The sequence below is a fragment of the Scyliorhinus canicula genome, chromosome 12, assembly GCF_902713615.1.
Source record: "Scyliorhinus canicula chromosome 12, sScyCan1.1, whole genome shotgun sequence".
In the NCBI taxonomy this organism is placed as follows: domain Eukaryota; kingdom Metazoa; phylum Chordata; class Chondrichthyes; order Carcharhiniformes; family Scyliorhinidae; genus Scyliorhinus; species Scyliorhinus canicula.
The window spans coordinates 158,914,018-158,934,729 of NC_052157.1; the positions used below are offsets into that span (position 1 = coordinate 158,914,018).

The window sequence follows — 20,712 nt, forward strand, 5'->3', positions numbered from 1 at the left end:
TGCACAAGTTGAATTTGACCAGGGTGGTGGAACAAATGAAGAGGGAGTTTCGGAGATGGGATGCACTCCCGCTGTCACTGGCGGGGAGGGTGCAGACTGTAAAGATGACAATCCTCCCTAGATTCCTGTTCATCTTCCAGTGCCTCCCGATTTTTATCCCACAGTCCTTCTTCAAAAGGACTGGCAAAATAATCATGAGCTTTGTCTGGGTGGGAAAATCCCCGCGGGTGAAGAAGGCGATGCTTGAGAGGAGCCGCAGCGAGGGAGGGCTGGCATTGCCGAGTCTGATCAATTACTACTGGGCGGCTAACATAGCCATGATAAGGAAGTGGATGGTGGGTACGGGATCTATTTGGCAGCGGGTGGAGGCGGCTTCGTGCAGGGGCACCAGTTTGGCAGCCCTGGTCACGGCTCCCCTACCGCTATCACCGGCCAGGTACTGCACCAGCCCAGTAGTGGGGGCGGCCCTGCGGATATGGGGCCAGTGGAGAAGGCATGTAGGAGAGATGGGTGCATCTGTCTGGGCTCCAATATGTGATAACCATCAATTTGCTCCTGGGAGCATGGATGGGGGGGGGTTTCCGAACATGGTGGAGGGCGGGGGTGAGGAGGGTGGGCGATATATTCCTGAAGGGGAGCTTTGCGAGTTTGAGGGGCTTGGAGGAGAAATTTGGTCTGGTAAGGGGAAATGACTTCAGGTACCATCAGATGTGGGACTTGGTCCGCAGACATGTCCCATCCTTCCCACGCCTCCCGCCAATAGGGATCCAAGACAGAATAGTCTCCAGAGGAGTAGGAGGAGAGGGTAGAGTCTCAGACATTTATTTATTTATTTTTTTAAAATTTTTTTTTATAAATTTAGATTACCCAATTATTTTTTCCAATTAAGGGGCAATTTAGCATGGCCAATCCACCTACTCTGCACATTTTTTGGGTTGTGGGGGCGAAACCCACGCAGACACGGGGAGAATGTGCAAACTCCACACAGACAGTGACCCAGGGCCGGGATTCGAACCTGGGACCTCAGCGCCGTGAGGCGGTTGTGCTAACCACTAGGCCACCGTGCTGCCCTGTCTCAGACATTTATAAGGTGCTCATGAAGGGGGAAGAGTCCCAGACGGAGAAACTGAAACTCAAATGGGAGGAGGAGCTTGGTGGGGAGATGGAGGACGGGCTGTGGGCAGAGGCCTTGAGTAGGGTAAATTTAACCGCAACATGTGCCAGGCTCGGCCTGATTCAATTTAAGGTCGTTCACCGGGCCCACATGACGGTAGCTCGGATGAGCAAATTCTTTGGGGTAGAGGATAAGTGAGCTAGATGCGGGGGAGGACCAGCAAACCACGCTCACATGTTTTGGGCATGTCCTAAGCTTAGGGTACTGGGAGGGATTTGCAGGGATTATGTCCCGGGTGCTAAAAACAAGGCTGGAGATGGGTCCAGGGGTGGCAAGTTTTGGGGTTTCGGAAGACCCGGGAGTCCAGGGTGAGAAAGAGGCCGATGTTCTGGCCTTTGCTTCCCTGATAGCCTGACGACGAATACTGCTGGCATGGAGGGACTCAAAACCCCTGAAGACCGAGCTATGGCTTTCGGACATGTCAAGTTTCCTGGGTATGGAAAAAATTAAGTTCGCCTTGAGGGGGATCTGTACTGGGGTTCGCCCGAAGGTGGCAACCATTCATCGACTTCTTCGCGGGAGAGTGAACGTCAGCAGGGGGTGGGGGGGAGTAGTGTAGAGTAGGAGGGATAAATAGGCAGGTAGTGTCGATGAGAGAGGGGGGGGGGGCTTGTGCAGTATGGTTGATTGAAGTATTGATTTAACGTTGATGTTTGCACATTTTTGCCGCCTTTGCTTTTTTTTTGTGTTGTTATCTGTAACTGTTTACAATGCCGAAAAATACCTCAATAAAATTGTTTGATTAAAAAAAAAGTCCCGAGCGATTGTCCTACCTGCAGGGGGCTGGCAGGGCCTCGGAGTGCTCCTCACAGCTCTGGCTGTGGATACGGGGTCCCGCACATCCGGTCGGGAGTCCGTGCATGCACGATGGTGGACTCGGACCACTGACCGTCATCCAAACTGTACAACCCCCGAGATCCCACGCGTCCATGGATCCGTGCTGCCCGATCGCTCCCCTGGCTGTCCATGAGGCCCCCCCCCCCCCACAGTGATCGATCCGTCCGCCCCCCACCAGGGCGACCGCGGACTGAGTCTGCAGCCACCACCCGAGGTTCCCGACTTCCGATACGTAGTTAGAACCACGCCGTCGGAAACTCGGTCAGTTTTGCGCGGAGAATCACGGGGGGGGGGGGGGGGGGGGGGGGGGGGGCCTGTCAATGAGCCGCACCGCAAATATTGCGATTTTGGCGCGGGGCTGCGGAGAATCCAGCCCATGGTTCATCAAGTAATAAACATGAGTTGTCTCAAAGTAGATCAGTGAAAGGGTTAAATGGTACAATATTTGTACATGAAATGTTCAAAGATAGTAAAGCAGTAAAAGTGTGTGGGAATGCAACCAGATTGCACTGATAGGCTTGAAAATTGAACTGAGCTCGCACTGAGCGTGAGGCTTAGCAGAAAGTTAATGAACTGAAAGCAACCTTGATCAGTGAGTCAGAGACTGGGATGCGGGGCACTCCCCTCCCATGCTGCCAACCTTTGCTACGACATTCATCAACTTCCCCCTTGATCTCTCAACCACAACACATAGGTTTTCTAATCATTTTCGAGGCCTGAAGCACACCTCCCAACCATCCAACATAATGTAGAACGTCATCCAGAAAGGGTTAACCCTTTGAGATAGTTATGGTAATGGACAGGCTATTGGAAACAATGTAGCGAGTATAAACCAAAAAAAAAACTGAAAATGAAAAGATCCACTCCATGGTGAGACAGAAAAATGTTGGATTACAGAGAAGGAAGTGCTACAAGTGGCACATTTACATCAAAATAATAAACGGGGACATACTGGTAAGATCACAAGGCAGATATAAATGAAAAAGATTATACGGTCCATCTAAACACATCCATGCAGAAAAGGCTTATAGTCCTTACACCATATCTTGAAGCCATTTAAAGCACAGCAGAAGGTCACTCAGTCTTGATGATGTCAAGTTATTTTTTTACTTGTCCCAGACGAATCCCAATCCCGTTCTTTACATAGCCCTGGAGCTAATTCTTTACTTCACTATATCTTTGAATGGGTTCTGCATTTTTACTCTCTCTCCCAATGCTTTCCCACTCTATCAGGACACGTGTTGATTACTGCTTGTGTGACGTACTCTCTGATATCAGTCCTAAAATTGTTGCTCTCTAATTTGATTTTTCTTTGCTACTGCCACAGTGTTTGATTCGCCTATTTGCTGTTACTTTAAGTGTTTCTGTGATAACACCTCTACATCCTCTTTAAGAGCAAGAATGCCAAGTGTCTCCAGTCTTGCCTCATAGTTGAGTCCTCTGATGCAGGCGTCAGCCTTATGACACTTCTCCACATGGCTTTCAGGGATTCAAAGCCACCCTCACTTGGTGTGGTTCTCCAGGTGCAAGCTGACCAGAGGCCCGAGCAGCCTGGCTTGCCCTTTATTATATTTTGATATCTTTATTCAGCATTCTGTTAACTTTGAGATTATGACTAAAGTGACTGACATGCAGCAGCAAATCTGTGTTTGCCCTCACATCATCTTGAATTTGCGCCTCTCTTATTGATGAACTCGAGTACATCATCGACTTGAGAAGGAACTGAAGGATTTACACTGTAGATTGAATTTTACTCGCTCTCTGGAGATGTGACAACAGGCGATGGCCTCGTAAAATGGTGGCGGCAGGTATTGGGGTGGGAATCTGACACCCTCCCACCACCACAGGATATTGCCGGTGGTGGCATGGCCGCCCAGGTTTGGTCTGGACCAATGAAACCAATGAATAGCCACCTCCCACATTTTACAACAGGAGGGGCTGTCGCCATATTGGTAATCTTGGCATCTCCTGGCACATTGCCAGGAGGGGAAGCCAGTCCATGGAGGCACCCAGCCCTGGCGATTCCCCCACAATGCCAGCGCCTCACCCACCCCAGGTGGTGATGGCCACCCTCATGTCTTTGTCACTGCTGGAGGGCGCATCCACAAATGGCTGGGGCCTCCCTGGCCCCAACACAGGAAATTAAAAAAATTATCTTGCATTTGTTCTTCCTGTAGCCTCAGCAGTGGCTCTCTCTATCCGTGGTGATTTTATAAAATTCATTCATTCACTGGCATCACTGGGTAGGCCAGCATTTATTGGCCATCTAAATTGCCCTTGAGAAGGTATTGTGAAATGTCTTCTTGAACTGCTGCAGCCCTTCTGGTGTAGGGACATCCACAGTGCTGTTGGGGAGCAAGTCCCAGGATTTTGACCCAGAGACAATGAAGGAACGGCGATATATTTCAAGTCAGGATGGTGAGTGGCTTGGAGGGGAACTTCCTGGTGGTGGTATTCCCATGTGTCTTACGCCTTTGTTCTTCTAGATGATAACGGTCTTGGGTTTGGAAGATACTGTATAAGGAGCCTCGGTGAGTTCCTGCAGTGCATCTTGGCGATGGTACACACTGCTGCCATTGTGTGCTGGGGGTGAATGTTTGTGGATAGGTGCCAATCAAGTGGCCTGCTTTTTCCATTATGGTGCCAAGCTTCTTCAGTGCTGTTAAAGCTGTAGTCATCCATTCAAGTAGAGAGTATTCCATCACACTCCTGACTTGTGCCTTGTAAATGGTGGGCGGGCTGTGTGGCGTCAGGAGGTGAGTTACTCGCCACAGGATTCACAGCCTCTGACCTGCTCTTGTAGCCACAGTATTTATATGGCTGCTCCAGCTCAGGGTGCTGAACTCTCTGCCCTCTGATTGGCTCAGCAGCTCTGAGAAGTGGTCTGCTATTATTAATTGGATGATGGCCCTGGTGGCTTTCTGTTGAGATGGTGCCCAGGGTCCTGTGAACTGCCCATATGTCCTTGAATTCGCTTTTGGTCCTGGAAACAGTGCATTCTGCTATCTCATTAAATTCTGGTCCATGTCATGACTGTCTGCTCTTGATAAAATTGGAATACCCACAAAATTCAAATCTTCACTCGCGGATGCTCCCAATATCACAGTAAAGGCGTTGAGAAATTGGGTAAGATAAAAATAGATGAAGCAGAGGTACTTAAAGGTGACATTGCTCAAAGAAGGGATGTGCCAGAGGCCTGGAGGCCTGGCGAATGCTCCATCCCTGTTCATAAAAGGACAGAGAGATGTTGTTGGGAGAACATTTAAGAACAATCTGAGGAAATTTGATTGGTATTTGGAAACTAATGGGTTAGTAAATGCAAGGTGGCATGGATTTGTTAAAGGCAAGTTGTGTTTGATTAACTAGGAGCACCGTGCAATATTTCAAAATTCCAAAGGATACAAAATGCTGAAATAGAATAAAGAGTCCAGAGGAAGGTAACAGACTTGCAGAAGACATAGGGTGGGATATATCGACCAATCCTCCTGCTCTGTGTTTTTCGGTGGTAGAGGTGGCCTGCCTGCAGGTTTTTCTGCACCCTCATCGCTGGGAAACGTGTGTGCAGTCGTCGGACCGCAATATCCCGCCAGTGTGAACAGCCGGCAAATTCCGCCCAAAGTCTTACTCGCTAAATGGATATACACAGGGTAGATGACATTTAATGCAGAGATGTGTGAAGTGATTCATTTTGGGAGGAAAGATGAAGAAACATTTTTACACAGGGAATTGCTAAGATCTGAAATAAACTGACAAAAGATGGTGGAGGCAGATTCAATATTAATTTCAAAAAGAGAGGTGGATAAATATTTAAAAGGGAAACATCTGCAGGGCTCTGAGAAGGAGCAAGGGAGTGAGGCGAATTGGGAGCTGATACAAACACGATGGGCCAAATGGCCTGCCGCTATGCTACAACATGCTCTGATTCTCTGAAGAAGGTCTTTGACTTTTTGATCGATGACATCATAAATAATGTCAATCGAGTACTATCAAACAAACACTTAAAAAGAGAAACTTTATCACAGTGGCAGGATGGGGAAGGATTCAGGAGAGGGAGCCAAATAAGTGCTTTTGAATAAATGAAGCATCACTCCAAATGTACTATTAAAATATGTTCAAAAGTTCAGCAAAGGCTTAATGAGCAAATAAATTACAATAAAAAATACCTGCTTGAATGTCATACTCAATAGGTTGACCGTTGCTGGGCTGCCATTTCGTTGTGTTGTGTTGTGCTGTCCCACTACCGCATACTATCTCTGGCACTGAAATGTAAATACAAAGTTCAGAATTGGCCAGGATTTGATCAATGGTGTTTCATGGGACTGAAAGTTCTTCCATATCCCAATGGTGTCTTTATTGAAAATATAATTCGAGAATTATTATTTATTTCTCACATACATGATATTGTTTGTCACTGGTTTAAGACAGGATGGTGCTTCATGCAAAGACATCAATCGTTGAAATATTTTGCATGGTAGGAAAATCTTTGGAATTACTCACCATTCAGATAGATATTGCTAAAAAGAGACCATGGCACTGTTTGAAGAAGTGTGTGGTCTCACCCATTCGGAACTCAGCGTGACAACCATGATGGTAGGCCTTACATACGATGAACGTCTGAGGATCGTGGGATTATATTCATTGGAGTTTAGGAGGTTGAGGGGAGATCTAATAGAAACTTACAAGATAATGAATGGCTTGGATAGGATGGACGTAGGGAAGTTGTTTCCATTAGCAGGGGAGACTAGGAAGCGGGGGCACAGCCTTAGAATAAAAGGGAGTCACTTTAGAACAGAGATGAGGAGAAATTTCTTCAGCCAGAGAGTGGTAGGTCTGTGGAATTCATTGCCACAGAGGGCGGTGGAGGCCGGGACGTTGAGTGTCCTTGAGACAGAAACTGATAAATACTTGATTTCTCGAGGAATTAAGGGCTATGGGGAGAGAGCGGGTAAATGGAGTTGAAATCAACCATAATTGAATGGTGGAGTGGACTCGATGGGCCGAATGGCCTTACTTCCGCTCCTATGTCTTATGGTCTTATGGTGACGGCTGCTGACGCAGTCCAGCGCCGCCACAGTCGGGGGAGGGCCGATCCGCGGGCAGGGGTGGACATATTCGGGGCCGTTTTCAGGCCGACGTGGAACAGAGTCCAGCCACAGAGTCCGGCCCCCTTTCTCTTTTGTACAGTCATTTCAAACCCATTCAAACAAAAGATATCTTAAAAAATGTAATAAAGTTGAATGCAGTTTTGAACTCGCTGCTATTTTGCACGCCGTTCAAGAAATTCCAAGAGCCAATTAAAGCTTTTCATGTAAACCTTTTTTAACATGGCTCATCATTCTTGACAAAGATTAAATTGCACTTTCCATTTGTAATTATTATTGTAGTCTACAGACAGAAGTTTGTTTTTTCATAAACCTATGCAAATGCTAAGGCAATAAATTATGTTATATGAAGAAATATGGCCATTTGGTTACATTTGCGGGTCAAAGCCTCTCAATCTGTCCTTGTTAAACCAACGCTATATGTACATCTGATTGAGCATGTGCACCAGCTGCCAACAGTCATCAAAGCTGTGGTGTGTGAGGAAAGCAAGAACCAGTGTTAGAGGCCCCTCTGTGTCACAAGCTCAGGGTTAATCTGCTGATCTTTCCAACCAGTCACAATCACTTCCTATTACAAATCAAATAGCATGTTCGCTTCTTACTGATCCAAACCGATTGATTGGCTATCACTAACCACATTTGCTTCCTATTGATCCAAACTGATTGGCTACCACTATCCACACACCATTCCGACTGATCCAAACCAAATCTGAAACGAGCACTCCTGCAGCAGCTGCCTGAATGTTTCTATCTTTGCTGGAGGGAGGCAGTGCCCCAGGACATGTGTGGTGCAAAGTCTGTCACCCGGTACAAGATCAAGGGCGACCGCGATGTTGCAGCAACAATCAGGGCATCTCTCAGCTGAGCATTGTGGGAAACACATTTGCTCATGTTCCTTTTGTCAGACTGCAGATCCAGGCTGAACACACTCCTGACAACAAGGCAGCATTTGGCCAAGTAAGGAATCAAGGAGCGGCCAAGTAAGGAATCAAGGAGCGCTAGCGAAACTGAAGTCAATGGGAATCAGGGGGGAAACTCTCCGCTGGTTGGAGTCATACCGAGCACAAAGGTTGTGGTTGTTGAAGGTCAGACATCTCAACTTCAGGACAGCACTACAGGAGTCCCTCAGAACAGTATCCTAGGCCCAAACACATTCAGCTGCTTCATTAATGACCTCCATGCTGTGATAAATGTAAGGAAGTCATATTATATATTTTCTGCAGTAAAGTTATTAAAACCTGGGTTAAGATGCATAGACTGTATGACTGCTAGAGCTGTGATTAAGGTGGCATACAAATGAGGTGATCATTGATTTGCAGGTGAAGTCTTCTGCTAATAGATTTTGAGAACCATTTATTTGTTTACAGAGAGCTAATCAAAGTGTTTACGTTTGATGGATCCCTGGGGTGTAGATAATTTATGAAGGGTATGGTTTTTGGTCCTGGCTAAACAAGTCAAGGGACATATTGTAAAAAGAGACAAAAGGATGTCTGATGCTTTATTAATGGGAGGAGCTAAGTCTATCTGAAAAGTCAGTTGGTCCGAGAACTCTCAATTGAATGAGGGGTTTCAGCTTGGTCCTGAAAAGTTCTCTCTCTTAATATTCTGCACAGAGAAAAGCAAGTAGAAACATGGTTGGTTGTTCAGCACCATTCACGACTCCTCAAATACTGAAGCAGTCCATGCTGTGAACAAAAGAAAACACTATATATTGCCTTCATTGATCTCACCAAGACATTCAACCATGTGAGCAGTGGTGGTCTATTGAAGTGGTGGGCAGCACGGTAGCATAGTGGTTAGCATAAATGCTTCACAGCTCCAGGGTCCCAGGTTCAATTCCTGGCATGGGTCACTGTCTGTGTGGAGTCTGCACATTCTCCCCGTGTGTGCGTGGGTTTCCTCCGGGTGCTCCGGTTTCCTCCCACAGTCCAAAGATGTGCGGGTTAGGTGGATTGGCCATGATAAATTGCCCTTAGGGTCCAGATTGCCCTTAGTGTTAGGTGCGGTTTCTGGGTTATGGGGATAGGGTGGAGGTATGGGCTTGGGTAGGGTGCTCTTTCCAAGAGCCAGTGCAGACTCAATGGGCCGAATGGCCTCCTTCTGCACTGTAAATTCTATGAAATCTATGAAATCTATGAAGCTGCTGAAGAAAATTGTTTGCCTGCTGAAGCTGTTCAAGATAATCTCCTCTTTCCATAACAAAACATGATGGGTAAGGTCAGCTATGACAGGGCAACACTGGAAGCCAGATCTGCAGTGGGGTCAACAGGGTTGTGTTCTGGCACTGGCAATCCTTTCCATTCTTCTCTTTGCTCTGTCATTTTTTAAAATGTATTTATGTGATATGGGCGTTGCTGGTTAGGCCAGCATTTATTGCCCGTCCCGAGTTCAGAAGGTGGTGCTGAGTTGCCTACTTGGACCGCTGCAGTCCCTGAAGTATAGGTACACCTAGAGTGCAGGTAGGGAGGGAGTTCCAGGATTTTGACCCAGAGACAGTGAAGGAACGACAATTATTTCCCAGTCAGGATGGTGAGTGGCTTGGAGGGGAACCTCCAGGCGGCAGGGTTCCCAGATATCTGCTGCTCTTGTCCTTCTAGATGGTTGTGGTCATGGAAGGTGGGTTTGGAAGATGCTGTTTTGGCGAGTTAATGCAGTGCATATTGTAGATGGCTGCCACTGTTCGTCAGTGGTGGAGGGTTTGAATGTGTGTGGAAGGGGGAGCAATCAAATGGGCTGCTTTGTCCTGGATGGTGTTGAGGTTCTTGAGTGTTGTTGGCGCTGCATTCATCCAGGTAAGTGGGGAGTATTCCATTACACAATATTACACTCCTGACTTGTGGCTTGTAGACGGTGGACAGGCTTTGCGGGGTGGGAGGGTCAGGAGGTGAGTTACTCGTCGCAGGATTCCTAGCCCCCTCCTCCAGTGAGTTATTTAATTGTCCACCACCATTCAAGGCTGGATGTGGGAGGACTGCAGAGCTTAGATCTGATGCGTTTGCTGTGGAATTGCTTAGCTTTGTCTATTACTTGCTGCTCATGCTGTTTGGCAACACAAGTCGTCCTGTGTTGTAGCTTCACCAAGTTGGCACCTCATTTTTTGGTATGCCTGATGTTGCTCCTGCACTCTTCATTGAACCAGGGTTCATCCCCTGGCTGGGTGGTAATGGTAGTGTGCGGCAATTAGGTTGCAGATTGTGGTTGAGTACAATTCTGCTGATGGCCCACAGTGCCTCATGGATGCCCAGTCTTGAGTTGCTATATCTGTTTGAAGTATGTCCCATTTAGCACGGTGGTAGTGCCTCAGAACACGATAGAGGGTATCCTCAATGTGAAGGTGGGACTTGGTCTCCACAAGGATTGTGTGGTGGTCACTTTTACCGATACTGTCATGGACAGATGCATCTGCAGCAGGCAGGTTGGTGAGGATGAGGTCAGTAGGTTTTTCCCTCTTGTTGCTTCCCTCACCACCTGCTACAGTCCCAGTCTAGCAGCTATATCTTTAGGCCCCAGCCAGTTCGGTGTGTGGTGGGACTACCGAGCCACTCTTGGCGACGGACATTGAAGTCTCCACCCAGAGTAAATTCTGCGCACTTGACACCCTCAGTGCTTCCTTCAAGTGGTGTTCAACATGGATGAGTACGATTCATCAGCTGATGGTGGCTGGTACGTGGTAATCAGCAGGAGGTTTCCATGACCATGTTTAACCTGAAGACATGAGACTTCATGGGGTCCAGAGTTGATGTTGAGGACTCCCAGGGTAACTCCCTCCCAACTGTATACCATTGTGACACCATCTGCTGGGTCTGTCTTGCCAGTGAGACAGGACATACCCAGGAATGGTGAGAGTGGTGTCTGGGACATTGTACGGTATGATTCTGTGAGCATGAGTACGTCAGGCTGCTGCTTGACTAGTCTGAGACAGCTCTCCCGACTTTGGTACAAGCCCCCAGATGTTAGATATGACGAAGTTGCAGGGTTGACAGGGCTGTTTCATTTCAGGTCATCTGTAGAAATTGTCTACTTACTTGTCAGAACTGATGGAAAGCTGTTCAGCCTCATTTGCCTGAGGTCTAAGAGTAGGTGTGTTGAGTCCTCAGAAAGTTACTCTATGCTGACAATGTTGCACTAGCATTCCATAATGGAGGAACTCCTTCAGCAGCAAATGGACAGACTCTCTCTCGTCTGTAAAGAGTTTGGTTATCAGCATCAGGAAGAAAAATGCCATTTCCAGGATGTTGCTACATCGACATCTATCAACACTGACAATGTGATACCACAGGTTGTAGATACATACACATATCGAAGCTTCACAATCACCAGCAATCTGTCCTTCGATGCTGGAATCAGTACGTGCATCCCAAAAGCTGCAACTGTTACGTCTGAGCTGAATAAGAATGTCTGCAATTTGACTGAGAACACCACACTTTGGGTTTAAGCCTGTGTCCTCAGTGCAATCTACAGCAGTGAGAAATGAACTAGACATGCTAGGCAGGAAAAAAGACTGAACAGTTTACGCCTTTGTTGTCTAAGTTATATTTCAGTGTCCCTTGGCAGGACAGGATCACCAACTCAGAGGTCCTGGAGCGTGCTAATTTACTTATCATGCACTCTTGCTAAGTCAACAATGTCTACACTGGCACAGCCATGTTCATCAGATGGATGATGGCTATGTACCCAAAGGCCTTCTTAACAGTGAATTGGCTACTGGGTGACAACTTCCTGGGCATCCCTACCTCTGCTACAAGAACACCTGCAAGTGAGATATGGCGATGGCGGACAACAATATCAACAACTGGGAGACAGTCGTGATTTCTGGAGCTTAATTTTTTGGAGGGGTATTGGAAGAGGCGAGCAGAAACAAATATCTCAGTAGCAGACAAGAGCACCCTGAGGAAATAGAAGTCAGCTATGGTGCAGCTTTCCAGGTCAGTGACTTCCTTTGCAGCAAATGTGTGAGGGACTGACATGCTCAAGTGGCTTCCTGAGCCACATTTGGCAATGTTCAACACCTCGGGTGAAAACCAAAGTTTCCAATGTGATCCAAACCATTGAGCCATCACTAATCACATTCACTTCCTATTAATCCAAACCGATTGGCTATCGCTAACCACATTCACTTCCTATTGATCCAATCCAATTGGCTATTGCAAACCACATTCACTCCTGTTAGATTCAAACTGATTCTGGTTCACTCCCTATTGAACTCTCACTTCTTGTTGTAACCAATTAAATTGGTCATTGTCTTCAGCTTCTGTGTACCTCAGTCAAATCAGAGATTTATTTGCTAATGATTCAAGCTGAACTGCAAACTACATTATCATCATGTCAATGAATTAACATACATTCACTCCCTATTGATCCAAATTAAATCACCAATTACATTCACTTCCTATTGATCCAACCGAAATCATCAAACAGATTTGTACTTCATTGATTCAAGCCAAATTACACCTTGGCAGCAGGCTGAAATCTGTCATGATCTGCTGGAGGACCAACCAAGAGCATCCGAGGATGCTTGCACAACAGTTCCAGGCTCGATCCATCCACAACAGAGAAGCAATGATCTCTCACAATCTCACTCTTACATCTGTGCAATAAGCAGAGGCCAGGCTGAGGAGAAAATAACCCACAGAGAGACTTGTATCCTCAACAGTTGACAGAAGGATTAAAACTCAGGGAGTTTCTGCATAGCAGGTATAGGAACATAGGATTTAGGAGCAGGATTAGGCCATTTGGCCCTTCAAGCCTTAATGTGATAAGTTGATGATTGATCTGGTTGTGCTCTCAACTCCTCTCTTGTTTCGCCCACTCTGCCATATCCTTTGTCTGCCTTGTCTTTTAAAAATCTAAAAATATTTTAAAATAAACGACCTTTATGCAGAGGAAAATTCCAGATTAACAACCCTCTCAAGAAATTTCTACACATCTCTGCTTTAAAAGGGAGACCTCTTATTTTTTAAATTTATACGCAAGTTCCAGTCTCTCCCATAAGGCAAAAAAATCCTCCCCCTATCTACCCGATCAAGTCCCCTTAGGATCTTACATGTTTCAATGACGTCACCTCTCATTGTTATCAACTCCAATAGGTATAGCCACAACTGTTCAACCTTTCACCATAAGACAAGATTCTACCCTTTTTTTGGTGTATTTTGTGCTAAATGTGAGTACAGTTTTTTGTCAGAGGCATTGCAACATGAACAGAGACACAGGAGTCTTTCTGTCCAGTCTCTCAGTCAGAGAAAACAAACACACAGGAGTATTGTGTTGTACAACCCAAGCTCCTGCTTCTCCAGTCAAGAGGGGAAAGGCTTCCATTTAAATTGCATCTGTCATGCACTCCGGAATCTCCCAAAAGCACATCACAGTCAGTTAATTAAGTTTGAAGCATTATTTTGCAGGCAAACACAGGAGTAAATTAATCTATTTTCGTGGGAGTGGTTGAGGGGTGAAGATTGGCCAGAATTCTGGAAGAATTTCCTTCTCTTCCTGAAATAGTGCAATGGTGCCTTTTTCATCAACCTGAGAGGCGTGTAGGACATCAATGTGAAAAAGAAATACCCTGAAATGGTCCTTGCACCCATCACCTTCTGATTACACCAGAGCTATTACCTCTAACGGACCCCAAAGTTCTATTTTTGATTTGCTCTTATTCCTGATCCATAAACTGTGCCTCAGCAACATCATCCAAAGGCATGGGGCGCGATTCTCCGCTCCTGCGCGGCATCGGGAAGGGCGTCGTGAACCCGGCCGAGTTTCACGATGGCGTCGGAGGCCGCTCCTCGCACCCTATTCACCCTCCCCCCCCCCCCCCCCCCCAAGGGGGCTAGGAGCGGTGTTGTGAGAAACTCGGCCGCCGGGCCTTGACGCTTGTGTCAAAGCGGCGCGCCGAGAATGACGCGATGGAGGCGTCTAAGTGACGTCAGCCGCGCATGCGCAGGTTGGCCGGCACAAACCCGCGCATGCACGGTTGCCCGGCACCAGCCCGCGCATGCGCGGTTGCCGTCTTCCCCTCCGCTGCCCCGCAAGATGTGGCGGCTTGATCTTGCGGGGCGGCGGAGGGGAATGAGTGCGTCTCTTGGAGACGCCGGCCCGACGATCGGTGGGCACCGATCGCGGGCCAGTCCCCTACCGAGCACGGCCGTGGTGCTCAATCCCCTCTCCGCCCCCCACAGGGCCCAAACTTACCTTTCGCACTATGTTCACGCCAGCAGCGACCAGGTGTGGTTGCCGCCGGCGTGAACTGGTCGGGAACGTCAGGCCGCTCGGCCCATTCAGGCCGGAGAATCGCCGGTCGCTATGAAAAACGGCGAGCGCCGATTCTCCGAGCCGGGGGGGGGGGGGGAGAAGAATCGCGGAGGGTGCCAGGGCGGCGTGTTGTGATTCGCCCGGCCCTCCCGCGATTCTCACACCCAGAGTGGGGAGCGGGGAATCGCGCCCATGGGGCTGGATTCTCCGATTCCAGCATAAAAAGGGATTCTCCGGCCAATCGCCGGACACGACTTTGGCATCGCTAATCGGAGAATCCCGCCCATGATGTCAGCTTGCACAAGTATATGGACAACACATCACTCCATCTCTGCACTACCCTCTCTTGATCCCTCCACTGTCCCTCTGTCATTAGCTTCTTCATCCACTCTGAATGGGCCACAACTTCCTTCAGTTAAACATTGAGGAAACGGATGCCACCATGGTCGGTCCCCTGACACAAACTTTAGTCTTTGTCATCGATTCCATTGCCCTCCCAAGCCATTCTTTTCGGCTGATTCAAACTGTTTACAAGCTTGGCATCCTTATTTGAGTTGATCTGAGCTTCTGTCCTCATACTCTCGCCATTGTAAAGTCCACCCAAATCCATCTCTGTAAGATCCCTCTCTTCATGCCTGCCATGGCTCATCCACTGTCCAATTCCCCATTCATGCTTTTGTCATCTCCAAATACGACTATGCCTGTGCTTTTCTGACCCTATAACATTGAGTGGAGAGGTTAATATAAATGCTAAACACTGAGTGGGTAAGGCAGCAGAGAGGCTAGAGAGAGAAACCGGGTTTGTCTTCCAGATTCATCACCTTTCATAAGAATGAATGAAACCATTCCATGGAGGGTTTCTGTCATTTCTGTTTTATTTCAAATTTCCAGCATCCGCAGTATTTTACTTTTATGAGGTAAAAGTTTAATGCATTTTAGCAAGAAGTACTTGAGGCTAAAACTATTGGAGACCTTTTTTTAATGTTCCCACAGAGATGATATGTGCAAGCGACTGATATAAATAGGAAAAAGGGGAGGGAAATCTAGAGATAAACATACAACCATTTATTCTCATTTATGGAGAGAAACAGCATTTCCCACATCCTATTAACAGCTTTATCACAATGTGAACAAAAAACTTACATCCCTGCGATTTTGTTAGTGATTTAATCTTGCAAATCTTTCGTCTTGTTGTGCAAAAAATGACTAATAACAGTCTAGCTGCCAGACTGATGAATGCTTTCCCCTCATTTATGCTGAAGTACTCACATGAAGAAACAGTCAAATTGCTTGGTGTCACACAAACTAAGATTTATTTGTAGAAAATTGCCATCGGAAAGAAAAAAGGGGAGATAAAATACCAGGGCAATAAAGAGTGAAGGAGAAGGGACAGCAGCGTAATCCAAGCAAGAAAGTTCATCGGAAAGATTACGATAAGGCAGAGATGTAGTTGAGAGGAGGGTGACAGCAAATACAATTTAAACAAAGGGAATAAACATACTGCAGAACTTAGGTTTTATTTTAAAATCTTTGATGCCTGCCTTTCCTCATTTGATAAACACGGTTACTTTCTTTCCTTTCCTTTGTCAAAACCAAGAGCCAGCCTGAAGACATCCTCTTTCAATCACTGAAACATCAGAAAAGTTAAGGATCATAGAATCATAGAATTTACAATGCAGAAGGAGGCCATTCGGCCCATCAAGTCTGCACCGGCCATTGGAAAGAGCACCCTATCCAACCCCATACCTCCACCCTATCTCCATAACCCCACCTGACCTTTTTTGACACTAAGGGCAATTTAGCACAGCCAATCCACCTAACCTGCACATCTTTGGACAGTGGGAGGAAACCGGAGCACCCGGAGTAAACCCACGCAAACACTGGGAGAACGTGCAGACTCCGCACAGTCAGTGATCCAAGCCGGGAATCGAACTTGGGACCCCGGAGCTGTGAAGCAACAGTGCTAACCACTGTGCTACCGTGCTGCAGATGAGAAAAGCTATTTGAGCCATCTAAACACAGACCTCTGCCATTCCGATTTTCATGTTCTGGCCTCCAGGCTCCTAAGGTCTGTATCTTTAATCCCCTGCCTGGTGAATTATACCAACCATTTATCATCCTTTTATACAATCACATTTTAAAAAATTCTGACCTAAGTTTCATTGGTTTATTGTTGTTGCCTCTGGTCCCATTATCTTCCACATTGTGTAGTAGCATCCAGGAAATAACCTATTCAAGCCATTTAACATTGACATACTTCATCTCTCAGTAACTGTTTTCCTTCAAGGTTTCGGAAATTGCTTTGTTAACACTCCATCCCCTTTACAATTTGAATAATTTTCCTCACTCTTCTCTACACCTTCTCCTGTGCTGGTATATCACCTTTTGTCGCAAGTTGACCAGAGTTGCATACAGCACAAGTACTGTATGACTCATAGATCTGCACACAACTGACAGTCTCTGCTCATGTGTTCCTGGATAACATTTCCTCAACATGCCATCTGTAACTAAGATGGAAACTGCTTCCTTATATGCATCTTCAAAATGGTATTATGATTTTGTCATACAGGGGACAGAGGCAATCTTATCTTTCTATCCAAAGTATTTGCAAGCAGGACAATCCTCTATGTGATATTCTATTCCTCCCCGGGACTCCCTTTACTGACTCCCTGTGATAGCATGTCCAGAATTGTGTCTGTGACTGTCTGTATAGGTAGGAATCAAGGTTACAAACACAAGATTCAGTTTCTCTTTGGTTATTTTGCACCAAACCAACCTCACATATTCATTACACATGACTAATCTGGATAGTCACAGGTTTTTAGCCCAGCAACTCTCAGAGGAATATCTTTTATAATGATCAAAAATCACGATGTTTTCTACTGAGTAATATAGGTAATAATGACTTCATATCAAATTTAATATTGGGTTAGAAGGCTGGAGTGGAATCTGAACTTCAGAACGAATGCTGGATGACATCTGAATAGCTTGCTGTACCGTACTGAAGTACCTATACACTGCCACCCCCTAAATATGCATATTGCTGTCCTGCATACTGGCTTTCTTCATTAACTGAACTTCAGACAATATTTCAAAAGTCAGCGTCTAATTCAGTGTGAGGTTCTTTCCCTGTGCAGCTGTGGCAGACTTCCACTTGGCATCTTGTCCTTAACAACATGGTTCAAATCGAGAACCTCTCATGCTAATGAGAGTTCATACTCCAGATATGCAATATTTCAGGCAACAACAACTTGCATTTATTTAGTGCCTTTAACATGGGAAACAATTCAAACCAACACAGACCAGGACCTAACACCTGGAGATCTCTTAAGGTGAAGGATCAAATCTGTTCGCTCCTCAATAACCATGTAAGCCTTCTCTACAAAAAGTAAAACTCAAAACGTGGGCTACAAGATCTTGAAAGTGGATCGCCCGTTGCGCAACTCTTCCTGAATGCGTTGAGTCACTGGGAGCATTATCAAAAAAGGTTTAAAACCAAGCCACATAAACACATAAGGCGGTTCAAGAAGATGGCTCACCACCACATTCTCATGATCAATTAGGGATAGGCAAAAAAAATGCTGGCTTAGCTAGCAATGTCCACGTTCCATGAAAGAAGTTTCAAAAAGGACCACATTGGCAAGGATAGGATTTAAGAACATGAAATGCAAGAGAGAAAAATACAGAGGTTTATGCAATAATGAAAACTGGAGATGCTAAAGAGGCCAGAATTAGATAAATCAGAGGCGTTGGAGGGTTGTACATGTCAACAAGGTTAAAGATTGAGGGAGGGATGGGGCCATGGATTGATAGTTGGAATAGGACTGCAATTTGACTGTAAACTGGTAACAACCTAGTGAATGCGTGCTTCAGAACTGCCTGTCGTATGCCAGATTAATGAAGCAGAGTGTGGTGGCTTTGTCATGATGGGGTATTGGTCAAGATGCAGAATAACCACAGGCAAGGTGGGTTTTTGGATTCTGTGACCATAGTGCATCATGCAATTGTCTGAATGATTATTAGGTAACTTGTGCCTGTGGGCTAAAATGTACTTTTAAAAATGTCTAATAAGTATGAGGAATTATGAATTCTGTTTCGGGTATAATCCATTTTGGTTCTCAAGCAGCAGGCACACATATAACTAGATTTTAATGGTTCCTTAAATCTTTTGAGTTTTATTTCATCTGTTTCAATCATTGACAACAAAGCCATCCAGCTTTGACCTAATAATTTAATATTTATGATATATTCCTACAAGAACTGTAACATGATTAAATGTTAAAATAATTCCGGGGGGGGGGGGGGTGTGAGAGAGGAGGTTTTGTTCAAATATTTTCATTTTATGGAGTAGAATATTATAGGCAGGAGAATTTTGTTCGATTCCAAGAAAATATACATGGAGAAATTAAAATTTAAAATGTGTGTTAGTGACTTAGCGACTCTCCTGTGGTAGAATTATTCCAAGCTGATGTTTGGTGTAACTTAGCTCTAATTGCAAGATACCGGGGTGTCCCAGTTGCAGAACCAGTTTTAAGCCCCTGTGAGCAGCAAAGTGATTGGCAGAGGTAGAAATTGAAACAGAGATTATGTCAATCATCGGCAGCAAGAGTGAGGTCTGCACTCACATCACTGACAATGGGTCCGATCAGGCAAGAGGTTGAGATCTTTGACAGCACATTTAAAGGCAATCTGTACTTAAAAACTGAACAGCCAATGTCACAAACCGTTCAGAGAGCAGGCAGGGGCAGAAAGAGGAAAGAATGAAGGGCAATGAAGAAGGATGGAGGAAAAAGTGATAGAGAAGACAGATAGCAGGAGACAATAAATAAAATCAATGCCTAAAGAGACAAGGTCTTCCCGCTCTCTGGGAGCTGTGTAAGGAGAAACAGTGTCCGTTTGTGGCTGGCGATAATACTTTCCATTCAATGGAGTTTGCAGCTTGCTGATTCATATGATTGCAGGCCGGCGCCCTGCTGGCGAGCCTCTCCAGTGAAATTAAATCCACTCTCTTCAGTTATAAATTATAATGCTCCATAAACAACACTCCCACTGGGAATTGAGAGAGATCTGTGCACAGTCCGCTCACTGTTTCTCGCTTTGCTCCTCTGCCACAAACAAGAGCGCACTGTGTGTCTGCAGTAATTTACAGACTGTTTGATGTTTGGGATAGAGAATGGGAGTGAGATAGAAACAAAAGCCAGAGAGGGAGAGAGCAGGAAAAAGAGACAGGAAGAAAGGAGAAGTGCCACAGGTAAACAAGGAGCATAATAATAAATAGGACAGATAAAACAAATATATTCAAGGGTGTAAGGGAAAATGATAAGAATGATTTTAATATTCTCATTCTTGTTTTGACATTTCTCCATATCTTCAAATGCGATAGCCCTCCTCAGATCTCCATGCTCCTCCACTTGTGGCCTCTTCAGCATCCCAATTTCAATCACTCCACAGTCAGAGCTCACATGTCTTCAGCTGCCCTGACTCTAGGTCTGGAATTCCCTCTCTAAAGATTTCCAACTTTCTCTATCCTCTTTAAAATCTACCTCGTTGACCAAAGTTTTGCTCACCTGTCAAACATCTCTTTATCTGGCTCAATGTCAAAAGTTGTCTAAAAATGCTTTTTTGAAGCATCTTTGGATGTTTTTACTATGTTTAGGATGCTATATGAATGCAAGGTGCTGTGTTGTAGAGCAAAGAAAGTAGGAAAGGCTGGAGAATGTTGGTTGCACATTGATCCGGAGCCGTGCCTGAACCACTGCCTCCTGATGTGTGGAGATGTGCAGTAGGTAGCTACATCAGAATTAATTTGTGAGAGTCACTAAGACTGGAGATCCTGTTGGTTTAAATAGTGCTTGGTGAATCTGCAAAGCTGAGCTGTGGTGTGCATTCCCATTGCACAAGATTCCAGCATTAAGAGTTGGCAGCACTACCGTAGCACCAGTGGACATATAATAAACAGACACAGACAGGGAGCAAGATAGATACAGAGAATGCACAGGGGGGAACTAATAAAAAAAGATGCATATATATAAAAAATAACAAGAGCAGGAGGAAAAAGAGGAAGGGAAGGAAGGAAGATGAGGAGGACACCAGGTCAAGAAGCAATCTACAGGATCTAATTTCAAAACTTCTCTAATTTTGACCCACCCTGCCCACTCATTCTGTTAGTTCCTGGCTGGAATGTTAATTGTTTCCATGTCATTGCCATTTCTGAGTCTTGCATGTGTTTATTTGCTATGTGATCTTCCCTCTCTCTGCAAACGTGCATCATCTCTGCTCAGCAACTTCTTCCATTTGATCCAAGTAGGGTCGGGACTGCATCAGAACTGCAGCTCGTATGGAGTAGGAAGAAAG

The 20,712-nt window shown here is 45.8% G+C and overlaps 1 protein-coding gene across 3 annotated transcripts in view; it reads right to left on the reverse strand.

The window, feature by feature from the left end:
- bcas3 (BCAS3 microtubule associated cell migration factor) overlaps positions 1-20,712 on the reverse strand; it is a 1,085,633-nt gene that overhangs the window by 297,387 nt on the left and 767,534 nt on the right. For 2 of the 3 annotated variants that reach the window (XM_038814685.1, XM_038814686.1), the window contains one exon: positions 6,175-6,270. The exons of the other annotated variant lie outside the window; for it this stretch is intronic. In XM_038814685.1, the coding sequence (XP_038670613.1) occupies positions 6,175-6,270 (96 nt within the window). The remainder of the gene's footprint in view (positions 1-6,174; positions 6,271-20,712) is intronic. 3 annotated transcript variants of the gene reach the window in all.